This window comes from Opisthocomus hoazin, chromosome 1 (assembly GCF_030867145.1).
Source record: "Opisthocomus hoazin isolate bOpiHoa1 chromosome 1, bOpiHoa1.hap1, whole genome shotgun sequence".
NCBI classification, from domain to species: domain Eukaryota; kingdom Metazoa; phylum Chordata; class Aves; order Opisthocomiformes; family Opisthocomidae; genus Opisthocomus; species Opisthocomus hoazin.
The window spans coordinates 99,844,649-99,864,414 of record NC_134414.1 but is presented as its reverse complement, the minus strand read 5'-3'; the positions used below and the strand labels follow the sequence as shown (position 1 = coordinate 99,864,414).

General features: G+C 48.5%; 1 protein-coding gene across 2 annotated transcripts in view; it reads right to left on the bottom strand.

The window, feature by feature from the left end:
* TSPAN7 (tetraspanin 7) overlaps nucleotides 1–18,914 on the bottom strand; it is a 101,733-nt gene extending 82,819 nt beyond the window's left edge. The window contains exon 1 of one of the 2 annotated variants that reach the window (XM_075430618.1): nucleotides 18,775–18,914. In XM_075430618.1, the coding sequence (XP_075286733.1) occupies nucleotides 18,775–18,855 (81 nt within the window). In that variant the 5' untranslated portion in view covers nucleotides 18,856–18,914. The remainder of the gene's footprint in view (nucleotides 1–18,774) is intronic. The other variant, XM_075430608.1, reaches the window with a different exon arrangement.
* Between the last annotated feature and the right edge of the window lie 852 nt (nucleotides 18,915–19,766).

The window sequence follows — 19,766 nt, the reverse complement described above, 5'->3', positions numbered from 1 at the left end:
AGCCAAACCAGTATAAGGCACAACAGGGAAATGCTTTCCTCCCCATCCAGCTCCTGATCACCCCACTGGAACAAGGAGGAAAAGAGCAGGCTCCTCACTGCTATGGGGAGACCTGACCTGGACCAAATTCATTTGTTAGTAGCTTTCTGCCCCTTCCTTCCTCACCAGGCCGCTAACAAATTAACGAGTTATTTCTCAAGAGCAGAGCTTAAGGAGGGAAGCGCAAGGAGAGCTGGCACTAAATACTTTGATCCCTTCAGCAGCTTAGGTGCAAGAGCAGGTGCTCCCTCCTTTGCCATTCTCCAGAAGGTGTGCCACAGCACTCCATCACAGAGCTAAATGAGAACAGCAGACCCAGAAAAGACTCAGCTGTCACCTCCATCAAGTGTGAGTGCATTTGACCATTTTGCACAGCCATGTATTCTGTGGCTTCTAGACCAAATGGGGATAAACTCATCTTTCCTTCCCCTGAAAGACCAACAATGTATTTTGAATCCTGTCCTTGCAAATAAGACCACTGGTGAAAAAGAAGGGCACAGGATTGGGGTGACCATTTAAGTCCACTGCTCTGAAAACATCCTGCAGCAGTTCTAGGTCTCACAGGAGGGGAAAACTCATCCGAGTTCTCAACTTGGTCAATTCATGAGGGAAAATAAATTCCCAGCAAGAACTCCACAGCAATTCATCTATACTGAGCCAAACACTAGTTGAGGGATTCTGAAAAAATTGGAAAAAAAAAAAAAACAACCCTCACAAAAATTTTAAAATCCTCTGATTTATTAGATGAATTATAGTATAATTTGCTGCTGGGGAGAAAAAAAAAGGTGTATCTATCTATATATGTGAATAACCCATCTTCCCAAACAGCTGAATATCACTTCACCACTCCATAAAAAGCACTTCAAACTGCCCATGAGGTGCCTTCAGAGACACCACAGGTTCAAACACCGTGGAGAGTTTCGATCATGGACATCTAGGGCACATCTACAGCACACAACGCAGCACTGAGGAGCAGCTGTACAACCAAAACCAATAAAGTCCAATCTGTGCATCGCTGGCCTGCAGCCAGCGAGCTCTCCTGAGAAGCAGGGAAGAGCCCACCTTTAATCACAACCATGTTGCTTCCGTGACCCAGGTACCTCTGAACAACGCTGCACTGTGCTCAGAAGACAGGTCTAGCTGAGACATAGCTCCACTGCCCTTACAAGGAACTGGGCTTTGCAGTCCTGATTCCTTCCAAGTTTGGACCTTCCTTATATTCGAGATGGTTTCTGCCAGACGAAAAGCTTAGCACAGGACTACTCTCAGAAGGCCGTACCCAGAAATCAGGCTTTGCAGATGTATTGCACAAAGACCACGTGGTTGTCTTGCATATGCCCAAGACAGAAACGCTTGTAAGGCAGATTACAGAGGCCACTTTTCTACAGAGAGAACAAGTCTTGAAAGACCTTCCAGCTTCAGGCCAGCGAGGTGAAAGGACATGGAATAGGATATGGAAAAGACTGTTAAACACGGTTGGTTTTGTGACAGCATTGCCCAGGGGACTCAAATCACATCAAAGAAGGGCTTTTAGTCCACAATGAACAGAGTCCCTCTGGCTTTCTAGTGCCGCAAACACGCAGCAGAGTCTTGCTAGCACAAGCAGGCCGGTTTGGGAAGAAAGCTGAGAGAATGAGAGAGCTTTGCGGTGGAATCCTGTGACCACCTGGCAGAGAAATTTCTGAAATATCTCAGACCTTCCTTGGAAACTCAGCAGAAGGCAGTATGGTCACTAGAGTGTTGAAAGCTACTCACTGCCATAAGCTGAAGTGACTGCTTCAAGGAAAATGACCTTCCATGAAAGAAAACGAGTTCACAAACACAGAACGGCACAAAGAAGGCTTTAATTGCCTTTGAGACTACTTTAATGCCAAATGAGGCAAAAGATGCTCTAAATGGAGGGAAGACAGTTTCCAAATTAAGAAATCTTGCATTAATTTCGCAAGAGGCTCCAGAAGTACCGCTTGTATCTGTCTGTTTCTTGAATGACCAGAAAAGCTTGCAGAGTGAGCCCACGCAGAGTTTGGCTTTACCCTAGGCTCGAGCAAGTGTGTTCATGTGGGGCAAGGGGAGAGGAGTTTGCGCTGCCTTACTTGGCTTCCTCTTCTCTCCCAGGGCAATGCAGAGGCAGTCTGCATGGAGCTTTTCATAACACCTCGACAACCTTTTCTGCTCATGCTCACAACACAGACGTCAGGACAGCAGGAACTAGTGTCATTGCGGTGATGCAGCACTAGGACAGTGCAACTTTCACAAGCCAAGCTGTGAGACAGACCCTTCCAAGTCAGGCTGAGCAGAAGTGTCTTCCCCTTGCTCATCTGCCCAAGGATAAAGCCTCAGCCTGACAGGATCACTGTAGGTCATCTTCCGCACCATTCTCTGGGCACTTGTAATGTATTTTATCTACTAGAGGTTATCATGCTACTGTTGAGAAAATAAGTCAGAATATTACATCATCCCATGGCTGACATAACCTCTAGTTACCTTACATGAAGAAGGACGGCTTAGCCTCTGTCCATGCAGGGAGAAGGAACAGCCTTTAAGTTCAGAACTGTGGCGGGGGGAGAACTGAATGAAATGCTATCTTCTAAACTGGATTTGCATGGGAAGGTCCCAGGACAACAACAACAAAAAAAGAAAAAACACACAAAGTGAAGATTTTCCCATGTCTGATGGGGTATTTTTCAGTAAGCAGTTTATCTCGTCTTTATTCATGTGAAAAAGCACAGTTTCCTGGTTCCCAGATACGTGGTTTCTTAGCATCAAGAGGAGACAGATACCAATACGTACTGTAAGAGCCCTCCGAAAGGCCCGATCTGCCAAATCCCAATCACACAGCCACGTCTAGGATCTCTTGGCCTTTGCCTGCTGGCGCCTTGACAAACGCCCAGCATAACACAGTACACAAAGCACGCTGTAATTTCAGTGGTTGCGGCTAAGCCTCAGCCATCCTAGCAGAATCAAAGATTTACCTCAGCAGACTGTGTTTAAGATCACACTTTAAGATCCATGCTTTTTCCCTGCCCCATTAGAGATGTGCCTACTACTACAGATGAAAACCATGCTGGAGCGTGGAGGATGCTGCCAGCCCAGCGTTAAGCAGAGATGGCCCCAGAACAGGGGCTCTGCAAGGCAGACACTTTCTGACACATCCCCCTCTCTTCTTCAGCCTTTTGCCCGTCACGGTACCGAAGCATTTTAAGTGCAGGAGCAACGCTAGCAGGGGAAAAACTGGTCCAAAACATCTACGACTGATTCTGGTTTTCCTCCTTCGGCTTTGCATTAGCTACTACTTTTTATGGCCATCCTGCGGTAGAGCGTACATGGAAGCAAGATTACGTAATAGAACTGGCTGGTCTCTTCTGTGTGCTTTCTCACACAGTACTTTTGATTACAGAACAAGCCGAAAAAAAAGGAGAAAACCAGCAAGCTCAGTGATTTTATCCAAGAAGGGGTATAATTTCAATATTATTGATACAGCCCAGCATGAAACACGTTAATTTTCAAGCATGCCAAGACTTGGAATAAAGAATACCAAAAATCTGATTTCCACCATTCCAGTGCCAGCTGTGCTCCCTCTTAGGAAACATTCACGATGCAATCCAAAACACGTATGTAGATAACACTGCCTCCCACCGCTATGATCCCTCCTGTCCTAGCTAGCACGGGCCATCTGTTACTGCTTAGCAGGCAGCCCCACTAGATACTGGATTGGTACTACTTACATGAAAAGGATGAAATAAACTGCTAGCAAAAATGGCATTACGAAGTTCTTTCCTAAACAACTCGTAATTCACCATTTGAAAAGTGTAATTTAAACTGTGCCAAGTAAGTTGATAAAAGGTACCAAAGCATGAATTAAGCCACAGGCCAGTCTCTGTCTCTACATGATACCACTTACAAGAGAAGGAGAAGTGGGAAACAGAAATCATGCTGTAGCTACCCGTAAAACCTCTTTTTCAGGTATCAAGGTCCAGGAATGCCAGAGAAAATAATGACCTTCTGCTGAGTCCCTGCTGAGCCCTCTCCCCTCTCGTTCAGCAGACCATACGAAAGGAGAAGAACGAAACAGTGGCTGCTCTAAACTATTCAGTCTGACCAGCTGAGCAACAGGCATTGCAAGAGAGTTATGATAAAACTGCACAGGGACCACCAGAGGAAACACAGCCTGCCATTCATCCAAACCCACTCAGCTTCAACACGCTCACCAGGATGAATGGTCGCTTCTTTCCATGAGCTGTCCCTGCCTACACCCACCGAACAACAAAACACACCTTCGCCTACCGCTAGTGAGGAACCTTCCCTTACCTCTGACACAAAGCCGGGGACAGCCAGCGTTAACTGCTTGCAGCAGGGCCTCGCCGAGCTGTGGGACAACGCACAGACCTACAGTACGGGCTACAGAACAGGCTCTCAGCGTGGTCATGCTCCCTCCTTTTTGAAGAAATCCCCAAACTAAACGCTTCCTCCGAGCAGTAAGTCACCCAAAATCCTTATCCTCACAACCTGTTCTAGTCTCGAGCGGCAGCCTGGGAAGCCCACTTCATCCCTCCCAGCACAACCCAGCCTCCACCCCAGTAGGTGCTCGTGCACTTTTCCTGTGCTAAAGCAGACTCCTGAGAGCTGCCATCCCCAAGCCGAAAGTACTTTGTAGCTGTCTGATTGAAATTTAGCAAAGAAACCTGCTGGTAAGTCTTCACAGCTTTCATAACATCCACCACACAAGTAAATTAGAGAGAAATCCTTGCTTAGCTAAGAAGTCAGTCCAATTCCTAGGAGCACTTGACAGTCTCACTCAGAAAACCTTGCAGAATCCACAAATCACAAAATTCTGCACTCTGGTCTTTAACCAAAGCTTCATGTTAGCAAAATCCTTCTCCATATCTTCATATCCGCAGCAGGGTAAAAGTAAGCAAACTAGCTTGTTCTGTAGGCCAACATTTAAACTTGATCCTGCTTGCCACACTTGGTACATACCACGGAGGTAACACATCACTGACACCTGGCACAAAGAGGATGAGGACGTTCTTCAGCAGCCACAGCGAGTTTCCTTCCTTCTTTCGGGGTAAGCGTGTCAATCTGCCTTCTCCCCAGTCAAAGGATCTTTCAAAACAGAGGTGGATATCCATCTACAGAAAGGTGCACTCATTTCCTTGAAGAAAAACTGTTCCCCCTATGCCCTGCATGAGGGGAAATTATTTTTTTTTTTCCCCACAGAAGGGCTTGCCTGAGCTCTGTGGTCAGGAAAGCTGCCTGGATCCTTCCCAGCTGTGGGAGCCCACTCATTCTGGGGCTTGCTGTCATGCACCGGCATGACTCTGCTCCTGCTCCCAAGATACTGGGCAACCTGAAACGCTTTTTCCAGTGCATTGTGTATGCAACTTCGGAATAAAGAAGTATCACGGTCTACTAATGTCATAGTTCAATGTTGTGGGTTTGCGTGGCAAGGTTTTGGTAGTCGGGGGGCTACAGGGGTGGATTCTGAGAGAAGCTGCCAGAAGCTTCCCCATGTCTGACAGAGCCAGTGCCAGCCGGCTCCAAGACAGACCCACTGCTGGCTAAGGCTGAGCCCATCAGCGACGGTGGTAGCGCCTCTGGGATAACATAGTTAAGAAGGCAAAAAACCTGCGGTGAAATGGCAGTCGAGGGAGAGGAGTGAGGTGATGTGAGAGAAACAACTCTGCAGACACCAAGGTCAGGGAAGAAGGAGGGGGAGGAGGTGCTCAAGACGGCAGATGGAGCAGAGATTTTTCCCCTGCAGCCCGTGATGAAGACTCTGGTGAGGCAGGCTGTCGCAGGCTGTTCATGGAGGTCCATGGTGGAGCAGACATCCACCTGCAGCCCGTGGAGGACCCCACGCTGGAGCAGAAGGATGCCTGAAGGAAGCTGTGACCCTGTGGGGAGCCCATGCTGGAGCAGGCTCCTGCCAGGACCTGTGGACCCGTGGACAGAGAGAAGCCCATGCTGGAGCAGGTTTGCTGGCAGGGCTTGTGACCCCGCGGGAAGGACTCACATTGGAGAAGTCTGTGGAGAACTGTCTCCTGTGAGAGGGACCTCACGCTGAAGCAGGGGCAGAGTGTGAGGAGTCCTCCCTCTGAGGAGGAAGGAGCGGCAGAGACAACGTGGGATGAGCTGACCATAACCCCCACTCCCCGTCCCCCTGTACCGCTCGGAGGGAGGAGGGAGAGAAACGGGAGTGAAGTTGAGCCTGTGAAGAAGGGGGGGATGGGGGGAAGGTGTTTTGAGATTTAGTTTTATATCTCATTATCCTACTCTGATTTGATTGGTGATAAACTTTTTCTTCTCCCCAAGTTCAGTCTGTTTTGCCCGTGACAGTAACTGGTGAGTGATCTCTCCCTGTCCTTGTCTCGACCCTCGAGCCTTTCATATTCCATCTGCCCTGTCCAGTTGAGGAGGGGGAGTGACAGAGCAGCATTGGTGGGCACCTGGCATTTATCCAGGCCAAACAAAAACATTCAGATACAGCAGCTGCTCCACCCAACAACACTGAATACTTTCCACAAGCAGTATTCATTAGACTTCCTAGAAATATTCCCACACTCTACAAGCTACCTCAACAGCAGGTAAAACGCAATTTTTATTTCAGCTTCCTATTCCTGCAATTGAAGTAAGATGTCAAAGTGAGTGCTACTATGTAATAAATATTACAGTCAGAGACTTAAAATAACTGATTCACAGCTCTGCCAAATTTGACCAAACTGTTCCTTAGACATCTTGCTTGACTTGCATCGGTGTCTCCATCTATAAAATGGGCATGCTAACTATTATATTTTAAGGACTATCACTTGCAAATAAATGGAGAAAGTATAAGAAAAAAGGAGATGTATAAAACTACATACATCTCCTTATGTAAGAGGAAAAAAAGTTATCTCCTACATAATTACACAATGCTTCTTAAGAACAACAGCATTTGTAGAACAGAGAAAACAAAATACACAACTGTCAATGTTGTAAAAAACCCCACCTTACCAACATACGGGGAGCAGCCGGGCTCCATTTTTTTCTGAATTTAATCCAAACAACATGCACTCTGCCATGCCCTCTAATGCTGGCCATAATACTCAGCATTTATTCAACCACCAGCTGACTCACGTGTGACCTCGCAGTACACTATCTCATCAACACATCTACAGATCGAGTCCTTTGCTCTTGTGTTCTTTAGTTTAGGCTTTGTTTTTACAGAAGCTGCAATATTTTAAATGCAATTTTACCTCCTTTGGGGTCCACCTCAGCTTCAGTGGAACTACCGTGACGGAGGAGCGCACATCTTCTCGTGAAATGACATTGTGCTGCAAAATCAAAGGGCAACCAAAGCAAGCCTAGAGACAGGAGGCAGAACTTCACAAGTCTTCCATCTTAACAGAGGAAGGAAAAAAAGGTTTATCCTGCTGAGATATCCAGCACAGGAATGAGTGATAAACCCTCCCAATCCCAACTTTATGGGAATTCTGTGGGATCCAAACCAGAATAACCTTCTGTTTCACCGAATCTGAATATTAAGCACGAGTGAGTTTCAAAAACAACCAACTGATCGCACAAGACAGTCTGGTCATATATGGTCCCCACTGATTTTAAGTAGAGTAAGATGACTTTGCAAGATGTTTTATAAGTTTCATATGGACAAAGCTTACCCACATGTACTCATCAATCTCAGCTGATTTAATTCTTCTTAAAATGTCTTTTTATATCCCATCCTTTTGCTTACCAGTATTGCACTAATCTATGGTACAGAGCAGGCACACTTGCAGAAGGCAAAGGTTACTGCCACACAGACTCAGGCTTGGGTGCACAACTGATCAGCTGGTGCATGGTACTAGGAGAAAAACTGGTTAACTGTCTGCTTCTCACTGATGAGGTGGCTCTTACTTTCATGCCATTAATAGCTTGATTGATTGCCCAAGAGCAAAGACTTAGCGTGAAATTCTTAATATCCTTCAGATTTAGAAGGCTGCCATCTTACATATTTTACATATTTGATGGTGCTGTGAAAAATGGGAAGTCATTTTGATCTAACACCTGGCATGAAACTGCAAAGCCAAGCACTTCACGAAATCAAAAGAATAAATCAGCGAAGTGGTCGCGGCTTGGTTATATTCTTGATCATTTGGGGATTGCACTCCTCTAGGAAACAGCCTGGCTCCTTGCTTTAATAGTGGACATTCTTCAGGGTACAGGGATTAATCCTGTCTGGTCCCCTGGCAATCTGAGGTCAGTGAAGGAGGCGGGAGGGAACACTTTAAATCTGATACTTCTGTTAAAAAATAGCCAAGGTGCAGCATGCTCAGGTTTCCATACGAGAGGACCGGGTTTCTTTTGAGTTAAAGAGCACCCGTTTCTCTGCCTGAATATTACACGCGTTATCGTGTCAGCTCACAGAAACTGAGCCAACTTTTCCATATCATTTTTAACAATTTCACTAGCTGAAAATTCTCTCTCTCCCACAGATACACCTATTTTAAGTACAAACATCTTTCACGTTAGAAAGCAACAAGCTGTTGCTTTGCAAAACACAAAACTCCTGGAAGTGGGAGGTTTTATTTTTGTTGAAAATAACGCAATTGCTGGATGAAATACTTGTTTTATTACCACACTGGTTGGTCCAGTGCATCTCCCGCAGCTTGTAATTTCATAGGTGGGTGAGCAGAGCAGGGCTGCCTGCCCCAGGGCAGACCCTGGCGGTGCCCTTGCCCCGGCCGAGCGGCTGCTGGCTGACCCTGGCTGCAGCAGGGACCCTTTGGATGGGGCAAGGACCAGCGGTCCTGCCTCGCTCGCCTCTGCAGCCAGCGTGCCGGCAAACACGGCCCAGGGTGGGTGGGCTCAGCACCATGCATGCGGACCGAGGGCACGGAGCTGCCCTGTCCACGCTGGGAGGATGCTCGGCGAAAGCATCGCTGTGAAGTAGGGAGACCAAAGGGGAAAGATTTAAACAGGAGTATTTTTCCATAAGAAAGTACTCGCCTGCACGGCCACAGGCCTTGCACCATCCCGCCAGCAAGAGTCTGCACAAACACTCTGAAGGCTGCACAAAGATCCTGCACGTACTTGGTAAATACAGCAAGGTCCTGCTGCCTCCTATAAGGGCTGTGTGTGTCCCCAGTCTTACCTGCCACAACAAAAATAAACCCGTAATGCCATTCCCACGAACCACTTTTTTTTTTCTTTTTGAAAGATGTGACCTTCCGTTAGTAAATCCTGATCCAATCCCTTTGCATCATCCCCTGTTCTATGAGAACAGGCAGCAAGTGATACACTGGGGCTTGGCTTCTATGTTCCAGGAAATACTACTAAAATACTCCTGACAGCCATCTCCCCAACATCTTGAGGTCCTGGTTCTTTCTTCAGCAGTTTTTAAACTGCACTCGCATGCGAAAAAACCCCTAAAGTCTGCAGGTGATGCATAGACGGTCTGTAAGTTGTTCTGGGAGCGGAGAGATCAATTTAAGCCTCTCGGTCACTTGACCTGCATAATTCAACTCAGCAGTTTGTCCTGAAGTATACTGGAAAGAGAAACTCAGTCCCAGATAACATGCAAGCCGATCTCAACATTAGCTAGCAACTGCAAACTGGGTCTGCTTCAACTGACCCAACTAGGCAGCTATACAAAAAAGCAGCTCTGCTGAAACCTAAACATAGCATCAATGAACTGTAAACAGAAAGTTAAAAAAAAAACCACCTCAAAATATGCAATAATATCAGCTGCTGGTTTCCTGTAAGACATTATTTTACAGGTAAATTGAGTCACGCTCTGTCTGCAATCCGTGCATGCCGCAGAGCAGCAAGTCTGACACCCAGCACCAGTAAACATGATCGCAGCAATGAGATACAGCCATCAGGGAGAGCGGCGAGGTACGGAGGGTAACTTGTCTGTACTTCTGTTTCCTCTTTGTTTTCAAAGGGAAACAGAAGTGACATGCACTTAATTATGTTATCATTCCAAGCCTAATTAGAACCACTTAGATGTTAAGTACTATTGAAGCAAACCGCATGCAGGAGGATTGAGTTTCCGTCTTTTCTTCTGCTACTACCTGCCTGGAAAGTGCCCTCTCTCATATCTTAACCTATTCTTGCGAGAATAAAAGCCACAACTTCCCTGACAGATTCCTGGTGTTCTGATTGTCTTTTGATGCAGTGGTGGCAACAGCAAGCTGTAATGAAAATGCTTTGGCCAGGAGACTATAAGGGAACACCACAGAAATCACAGGATCTTTTCCCCTCCCCTTCACCATAGGAAATCTGCAAGAATCCTCCATCTCAGACAGCTTTTGGAATTGATCTGCACATGTTTCCATACATTATATACAATGTCCTTCACGCTTTCTTTGGTGAGGTCAGAGTAGAGCATTTGGACAGCCCCAGGCAAGCTGCACACTGTCAAGCACCTTCGTGTTATCTTCTAACATGGACAAAAAACCCAATCCAGGCGTACATCCTTGCAGACTGTGTGGGCCTGCAGACCACAGGTTCCCCATCTCTGCTGCTGACTTTCAACTCTGATGGGGCCCCAAGGCCCCGATATGACTTTAAAGCCAATGCACTTTATAGATTTTCAAAATGGCAGACCTTGGTTCTGCCTAACTGGCCTGATTCAACACATGCCATGACACAACCCATGATGCCATAAACTGGCCTAAGTTTCAAGTCCAGCTACAAAAAAGAATCTTGGTATTACCCGGCATATTCAGGAAATTCTTATTTCTTTGAAAAATTCATGTTTATTAGGATTTCCCAAATCACCGACAGTTTTCATCCCTGAGAGGGCTACCTCCACCAGAAAATTCAGGTTTTTATATAGCTCCCATTTATTTTTATAAACATATAAAGATGAGCACTTCTTCATCTTCAATTGCCAAAAATGCTGAAAGGAATTTTCTAAACACTTCAAAGTTGTTGCCAGATGGAGACCAACCCATCAGAAATTCTGCACAAATGAAAAATGTTTTTAAACTTACCAAAGGATTAAATCAGCATGGTCTATGTTTTTAATCTTAACGAAGAATTAAAACAGCACAGTCTAGCTGTAAATTCAGTTGCAGGGACTGTACTTAGGTCCTCGCAATATGAATAATTTCTAGTGTGCTAGGGGTGAGCTGTAAGCATACTTTGCTGGAGGAGTTCCGAGCAATTTTCTGTTCCCATGCACTATATTCTCTGAAGCGGTACCTGTAAGCTGGTCAGAAACAGGAGGCTGAAGAACTTTTTAGCTTCACTGGTAACTTCAGCCCTGTGGCATCAGCAGGTCTGAGCTGCCCTTTTCCATTCAAAGGCATCAAGGCACTGAGTGGTTATAAGGGACATACAGCAGGGGCTTCCTTCACTTCTCGGTTTCAGGGAAGTGTAAGTGCTCCTCTTCCTCCCCTCTCCTCTCCTCTCCTCTCCTTCTCCGCTGCACCACGTAAGTGCACCAACCTTTTCCTTAGGTCTGCTCCCAAGATCCACAGACTTTTGATGATTAAGTCCATCACCTCATTATTCACACCATCACATTCTCCTAGCAAACAAATCCTGACAAAAAAACCTGCTTGAACATTAGAAAAAAGAACACTTCAAGCTGATCCATCCAAATCCACACGTAGCCCAAACCAAACCCAACCTCTTCTCAAAGCTCACAGCAAATAACTCCCGGAAAGAAACGACGACAAGACACAGTTTCAGCCTTCTGCCCAGCCCTGGCTGCTCCGCAGAGCCCTCCCACCTTGCGGTGCATCCAGCCAGGCCTCGGGGAGGGGGTCACCTCGGGCACCGCACCGTGCCCAGCCACCACCTGCACCCAGCACAGCAGTTCAGGGACCCAGTACGACAATTCAGGGAGACGGCAAAAGCCAGAAACAGAGAGGGAGGGGGGGGCTGCCTGATCTTTTTAAGGATTTTAGTGCTGTCCCCAGAACCATATACATGAGAAAATAACATCTGGAAAACAACTTGCAAAGCACTACACGGAAATTACAGCAAAATTAATATTAACAGCATTGCTTCCACTCTTTTATTACAGCTCCTAAAAATCCTGTGGCCTACTCCCAGAGCTCAAAGCACCAGTTCAGCTATGAAATAACGATAATCCAGTAAGACACGAGCGTGCCATGCTTCAGGGTCCCTTTAGTACAAGAGAAATTTAAATGCTTCCCTCTCATAGCCCAGAACTGTTATAAAGACAGGACATATCAGCCATCTGCCCACCACAGTGAAAGGGAGCCAAGGTGGAACGAGGTCTGCTCTATAGATGTGGAGGATCTACTCTCTGAGAGGTGATTAAACGCTGATTAATAGTGATGAGCCTAAAGAAAGAACATTATGCAAACAAAAACGGCCTTACAGTAACTGTCATCTGCTCTCCACAGTGACCTCCAGAGTCCTGTATTTTCTTCTAGAGATTCAGTCACCTAGGTCTGCAAGACACTGAGGTCAACAGGATTTTCACCCGCAGATTTGGTGGACGCAGAACAGACTTGGTACCACAGTGAAGCTAGCACCTCTGTAGCAAGGATCGCCGGACTTTGCAAGCAATATTGAAGGAGACGTTTCTGCAACTCACAGGTACAAAGAGCCTTTGTAGATACTCATCTATTAACTCACTGGTGCATAAATTTGCAGGACAGTTGCAACAACTGAAGAAACCACGATAAAAACCCAGAGATGGAGACAACTAACAGTAGCAGGTAACCTAATTTACCTCCCTGACAGCACAAGGAATTGACGAGTAGTCACATAATCAGAGATCAAATCAGATTCTTGGATCCATTTTAAATTCCCTAGGTTTAGCTACGGTAACTGCCTCCGTTTCCTTGACGAGCAAGGCTGATATGAACCAGCACCCCAGAAAAAGAACTCTGCTGCCTTCTCGACTGAAGAGTACTAACAAGGCCTCCCCAGCACTGCTCTCTAGAATTTGTATTTACGCCACAAAACAGGTTGCTTTGAGCAGGAGTGAACGCTAAACAGCAGAAGTGTTTACTACACACGCAGCAGCACAGTACTCCACCACAACCCTCTCCCACGACCTGTGAAAGAGCAAGGACTTCTGCCACTGCTTGTTCGTGAATCCGTCCTGCGGCTTCCCAAACATAACGGAAACACTTCAAGTCGCCCACCATCCCTCTTCACCAACCCACATCGACCTGTCAACGTGAAGAAGTTACCATCCCCACACAAGATACAAAGTTCAAGGTCAAGGTGTAGCAGGTGCCTTGTCAAGACGTAAGACAAACGGCAAGATAGGAAGGAGCATTCAACCAACAGCAAAGTCAATTACCGCCCTAAACGAGGTGTTCTGCTCATTTGTACCATGCACACACAATTTTCAGAACGTGAATGGGCATCAGCAACACAAAAACTACACGGACCTGCCAACGCCTCTCCTCCAAAACACACAAGCTGACCGTAAACCCCACTCCCTGCCAGCAAGGAGAACAGCGTGAGACCCCCGGGACACCTGAAGGCACGGCCAGCACCCCACCGCAGCTTGGCCCCAGCGCCGTCCCACCCAGGGTGTCCCCTGGGGGCGGCGGGGCCTGGCCCCATGTCTTCTCCTGGCATCCCACCCAGGGGTGGCAGGGACTGATGGAGCGCAAGTGGAAGTCACGGCTTTTGTCAACTCCGGTTACTCGCACTTAGGGGAGATGGCGTGCCGGCGTGGCCCTCCTCCATCAGGGCTGTCACTAAGCGGCTTTCATACCACAGCTGTGATAAAAACAAAAAAAGCCCACCAAAAAACCTGCAAAAGTAAGCCAAGTCGGGTAAGTACCCCAACAGAGAATTTAGAAAGCTGACTCTCAAGCTATGTTTTTAAACACCATCTAGCCTTTTTTTTTTTTCTTCAACATCCAGTTATTTATCCAGCCAACAGAATTCACCCTGGGCTAGGCTCACAAGAAAACACTATTATCTTTAATCTTTCATGTATGTCATTATGAGAACAGAACAGGAAACAACCGACTTAAGGAGGCAACTGCATGAGGTTTGTGCCCAAGCAAAGGAGCACTTCAAATTCATCATGGTGGGGATTTTGCACATTCTTGAGAGTACGTTTTTTCTGGATTTCAGACAACTTAAGTACAACCAATAAAATTTCTTTGCAAAAAGTATAGCAGTGATGACTTTGCAGTCAATGGAACCACCAAAAGGGCAATCTAAGCCACGTGGGAAAGCCAAAACATTTCCCAAAACATTTCCTTTACAACCTTATGCTGACAGATATTAAAAAAAATTAAAAAAAAAAAACCATAAGCATGATAAGAGGTATTAAAAAGACCAGACACATGCAGAAACCAATGCAGAAGCACCGGAAAGAAGTTCTGGAGCGAAAAACGGTAATTTGAGCAACCCAGCTGGACATTCATAGTGAAGATGACTAATGCCACTGGTAACTCAAAGGGACAGGCAAATTTAATCCTGCATTATAATGCATGGTTCGAACGGCTGCATCTGAAGATGGTCAGCAGTTCAGCCATGAATCTGTGTTACAGAGCAGGCCATCGTGCTTGCTCCTTGTCTCGGGCGTCTCCCAGAAAGCAGCTCTGCGAGCTCCCGAAACGGCGGGCGAACGCCAGCTCCGACGCCGCAGCTGCTCCCAGCCCCCCACCAGCGACCTCCTTTTCAGGGAAGACCGAGAGAAGCGGGAGATGGGGGGGCTGCTTCTGCGAAGTAGAGACCGTCTCTCCCCGTGCTCCCCGTGTCAGAGGGGGCCTGGGCCCCTCGTCCTTCACGGAGACATCTTCTGACCACCCCAGGCCCCTGCGCCGGTGACACTGCATTCCCGCAGCCACCAGAGGAGCTGGCTAAAAGAAGATGAATGATGTGGAAACAGGCAATTTCAGGCTGTTTTAAAATGACAGTGCTGGCTGTGACCTCGCAGCCAAGCGACGCTTACCTGTACCCACTCACTCCGGTCCATGGCTCTTCTGCCACCTGCTAACCTCAGAGGGGTCCTACCAGGATGCATAGCTCCATTTTCCAAGCAGTTAAAACTTAGAAAACTAAACTGCTACTATTGCAAATAGGTATCTTAGTTTTGATTTTATCACATAGCAAAAGATAAGCCAAGTTCTAAGAACCTACTTTAGTATCCAAAACATCGATCTTGGTCGGAAGATGCTCTTCAGATCAGTGGCCCACCTTAGAAAAATATCTGAATGGAAACTCCACTTAAACGCTTTTATTACGTTAATTAACAGCAAGAAACCCCCATACCAGCAGGACAGCCCCCACCAAGCACTCGTTCGAGTGCCAAGTGTCTCACAGGGCCTAAAATGGGAAGCTGATCACTTTGCTACGGTGCCTGTTTGGGGCAACAAGCACCTTTGTGCGGAAGACGAAATCCATTTTCTGCAGTCGTATGACTTTAAGGACCAGTGCATGCACCCTTAAAGATCCCTCCCAAAAGACATTGAGGCAGGCTGTTAATTTGGTAACAAAATATATTTCAAAGCCTACAATGAAATATTAAGTACACATACATTTTAAGACATGGAAATGAGGGGTGCTTAAAGGTTTCCCTCCCCTATAAAAAAATCACTTTGGATTCTAATCCAAAATTCATCTTCCCTTAAAACAAGACAGGTTGTAGCTCGGATTTCTGTGCAAGCAATTGATGATACCCAAAAGGAAAAAAAATAAAAATCTCTTAACTGCCAAGTAGTGCTTTTACTGCTTTTTTTTAATCTACTAGTTCCACACCAGATGCATTCAGTGCAGAATTCTGATTAGGAAAAAAAATGGCTGTTGAATTTCTATTACTACGTCCCTTAAGGACCAAAAGTGGTAATCCTAGACATTTAATGTGTACTATGAATAACAAAGCATATGAGCACATAAAAAGCTTGTTATCTCTGTTCATGGAATTTTTTTACCATGTTCATACATTTACAGAAAGAAGTTGGGAGGTACGGTGAGGGCGAGGAGAGGAAGCTACCACAATAACAAATACCATTAAATAAAACCTATTTGGAAAGGAATAAGCTATGCAGTACAAAATTTGAATGACCCATGTCTCTTCATTACCACCCTGCAGCTCCGATGTAGTCAGTGGAGCCTCATTTAATGCTTATACTAAAAGCCTTCATCTACATACATCTCACCCATTGATACAAATGCAATCCGTATTTAACCCCTATAAATAATCACTTATGATAGGAACGTTCTGCGTGCATAGATTTTCTTCTTTTATAGATAATGTAAACACAGAGAAGTCCTTCCGGATATTTCAAAACAGCTCACTGGATTCAAAGAAGCATCTTCTCTCCCCATCCCCTCACATCACCGTCCATAACCACCTGCCCAGATATCCGAATGGTTTCCACCACATACCTCCTCTGTCACAGGACCACCTTCCTCCCTGTTTTATACTGCAACTCCATCCCCACCACTAGAAAAAACCCATACAAACTGCAGTTAAGCAATGCAGGGCTTTCTCCTTCAGAAATTAGCTTACGACCTCTCAAAAAGACGTGGGTAAGTCGTCAGAATAAAATTCTACAAACCAGCCACTTGTGGCACTGGCTTGTTTTCCTGCTGGTATTTAGATAAGTCAAAGAAATAAATTTTTAAAATAGTTCCTCCTATTGAATCCTTCCCATATTTTCAGGTCTGAGAAATCACAGCGACTGAATTTGAGTTATGCTGATTCTGAAGCCAGCAGCTTGTGAGAGCACAAAGAGCACTCCAGCAAATAATGGGGGAGAGGGGGTGTGAAACAACTCTGTGCATCCCTCAGCTCTCAAACTTGCCTGTAAAAAGAAAATGAGGATACGGCCAGAGCACACCATGTTTCCACTCTGCTCATGGCAATACGTGCAGCCTTGCTCCCATTTATACTAAATAGGTTAACTCAAAGCCCAGTAAGGGGCCAAAAATGTGAATTATTTTTTGTTCTTCTGCACTGAAAGGAAGAACAACTGACAAGGACTTAGGGTCTGCTGTCAACTACCCCGGACCTTTGCCAAGCCCTTTCTTGTCTTCTCCCACTGAGATCTGCCTGGGTTTCCCTAGGCTGCTGCCTTGGGAAACGGATGCAACAGCAAACACGATGAAAAAGAAGTCCATTCTCCTTTGCTCATAGTTGTAGGATTCTGTCTCCAACTGTTTATTTTCTCCCTCCTTTTCCAGGCTCGAGGCAGAGGACAAACAGACAAACACCCCGACAGCTGTCGGGTGTTCAGTAACTGGAAAGGCCACGGCAGTGGGCCATGCCCTTGGAGAAGCTGGAGAAGACTGGGGCACGCGGGGGCCCGACAGACAGTTCAGGGGAGAAGAATTTGCACCGGAGCATCCCACCAGCCCAGAGGCGTTGGCGCAGCCCAAAGCAGAGCTCAGCTGTCTTATTTACGCTGCGAGGTCCCAGCTGTCAACCTGGCCTGGCACCACCACGACAGCCTACGGCGCAAACGCCCTTCGCCAGCTGCTTGGCTTAACGCACAATTCCCTCTTTTTTAATGGGATTAGCGCTCGTGAAATGTGCTAGCTCGGCGGGCACGCTGATTTCAGTCCTCTGTTTATTCAGGCTACCGCAGATAACAGCGGTCACTTTTTCAAAAGGCGTAATTTGAAAAGATACCATGAATTCCCCAGAGCTGCTGCAGTTGCTCATTAATCAGAGGAAGAAGAGGGGTTTCTCGTAGATCCGTCGAGAACAGAGCACTGGAAAGGACGGATCTTTGAATTGGGGCGAGCGTATCAACTTCGCAACCTGCCTCCCCGAGACCAGCGCGAAGGATCCACTTGCCAACAAAAAAAACCCGACAGATGATTCCGGCTTCCCACCCGTTTCTGTCATCAGAGACATCTGCTGCGGTTGCCACCAAAATTGTCAAAAAAGAAGCAGGGTGGGGGGAGGGGGTGTTAAATGATGGGGGGTGGGGGGAGGCGATAACGCAGAGGTACTGCCATAAGTACGGATTAGCAAAATGACTTTGGGTTATGCTTTTTTTTTTTTTAATTTACAAAAAATCCTACGAAGTGAAAGTTGAAGCGGGAGAAGCCTTAACGTGCGCTAGGAAGACGCGAAACGTTATGGCCATGAATAAGCAGTTCTTTGTTCAGCATGCCCTTCGCAGCCGAGCCCCCGCCAGTCGCCCCGCTCGGGGCACCCCTCGCAGCCCCAGCCCGCCGGCCCCGGGCCCGGCGAACCGCACCGGCGGCGGGCGGACCGCGGTCCCCGTAACCCGCAGCCCGGGTCACCGGGCGGGGCGGCAGCGGCCGGCCCCCCGCCACCCCACCGCGGCCGCTCCGTTAATGCATCTGGGTCAATCAAAGCGGATTGCGGGCGGCGGGCCAGGCCGCGGGGGGGGGGGGGGCTCGGGGAGCGGCGGCGGGGGCGGCACCCGGTACCGGCACCGCCCGCCGGGGATGCGGCAGGCAGCGGGGAGACGGGCCGGGAGGCGGCGGGGAGGGGGGGGGGCGGCCATCGCGGCAGCCGGGGAGACCCCCAACCCCCGCCGCTGCACCCCCCTCCGCAAGAGGATGCAGAATAAATCTCTGGGTGTGTATATATATATATACACACACACATATATATGTGTGTATGTATAGGCGCGTATGCACGTACCTATGCCGGCACGGAAGGCGCTGCCCGCCCGCCCGGCACACCGGCAGAGCCCCCCCGCTGCCCCCGGCCCCGCCGCCCGCCCCGGGCAGGTGGGGGCCCGCAGCCGCCGGCGGGGGTCGGCGTTCCGTGCCCGTCGGTCGAGCGGGTGCCCGCGCCGCGCCGCCCCGCCCCGCACTCACCCAGAAGACGAAGGAGTAGATGATGAGGAGGGTTTTCAGACACGTTATCACGGGTTTGGTCTCCATTCTCCTCGATGCCATAATACTGAGATCCCGGCGGCGGGCTGGGCGCGGGAGGAGGAGGAGGAGGAGGAGGGAGGGAGGGAGGGAGGGAGGCGGGCGGGGCGGAGGGAGGTGAGCTCAGCGCCGGGATCGCGCGGTGAGCCGGGCCGCGGCCGCCCGCCCCGCCGCCAGGGGGCGCTGCCCGCGGGGGGGGGGGGGGGGGCAGACCCCCCGCCCGGCCCCGTGACGCGCTGAAAAAATCTTCATCTGGCGGGGGGGCACCGGGTCTTCCCCCCTCCCCCCCCCCCCCCGGGTGAAATCGGCAGTGAAAGACACCACACACACCCCCTCCCCAAGGCTCGGCACCCCCCTTCCCCTTGCAAAGATGCTCCCGGGCCTGCCCAGCGGCCTGGGGAGGTGGGGCTGGAAGGGTCGGAGCCGCAGGGGACATTGCCCGTATGGGAGAAAATGTCTTTTCAGTGTCGTGAGGAAAATCCGCCTTCATACTGAAGCCACGAGGGTCGGGAGACCGTGGCAAGCGCGAGGGCCACAGGTTTAAGGGTGCGTTGCGTACAGCCGCCTCGCACGGGAGGGCCAGGCCGTGTCCGAGAGCGGGAGCTCACAGCGGGTCCATTTGCGTGGCCCGGGCTCCCCCAGCTCCGCGTCTCTGATGAAGATCTTGGGCCGAGACGGCATAGTTGATGGCTGTCACCTGACAGGAGCAGGGCGGGAAGCTGGGATGCTGCAGGAGCCCGGTCCCCGACCTTGGCTTCGCCTCATCCTCGAATCTGAACTCTGACCTAAAACTAATCCGGGCATCAAACTAAACTGACCAGAAACCTTGCACTTCTGTATGTCTTTGGGACCCTGAGCTTCGGCAGGAGCAGACCTGGCTCGTCACTGCCAGGCCAGGCAACACGCCCCGGAGAGAGCACGGAGTCCTGGAGAGA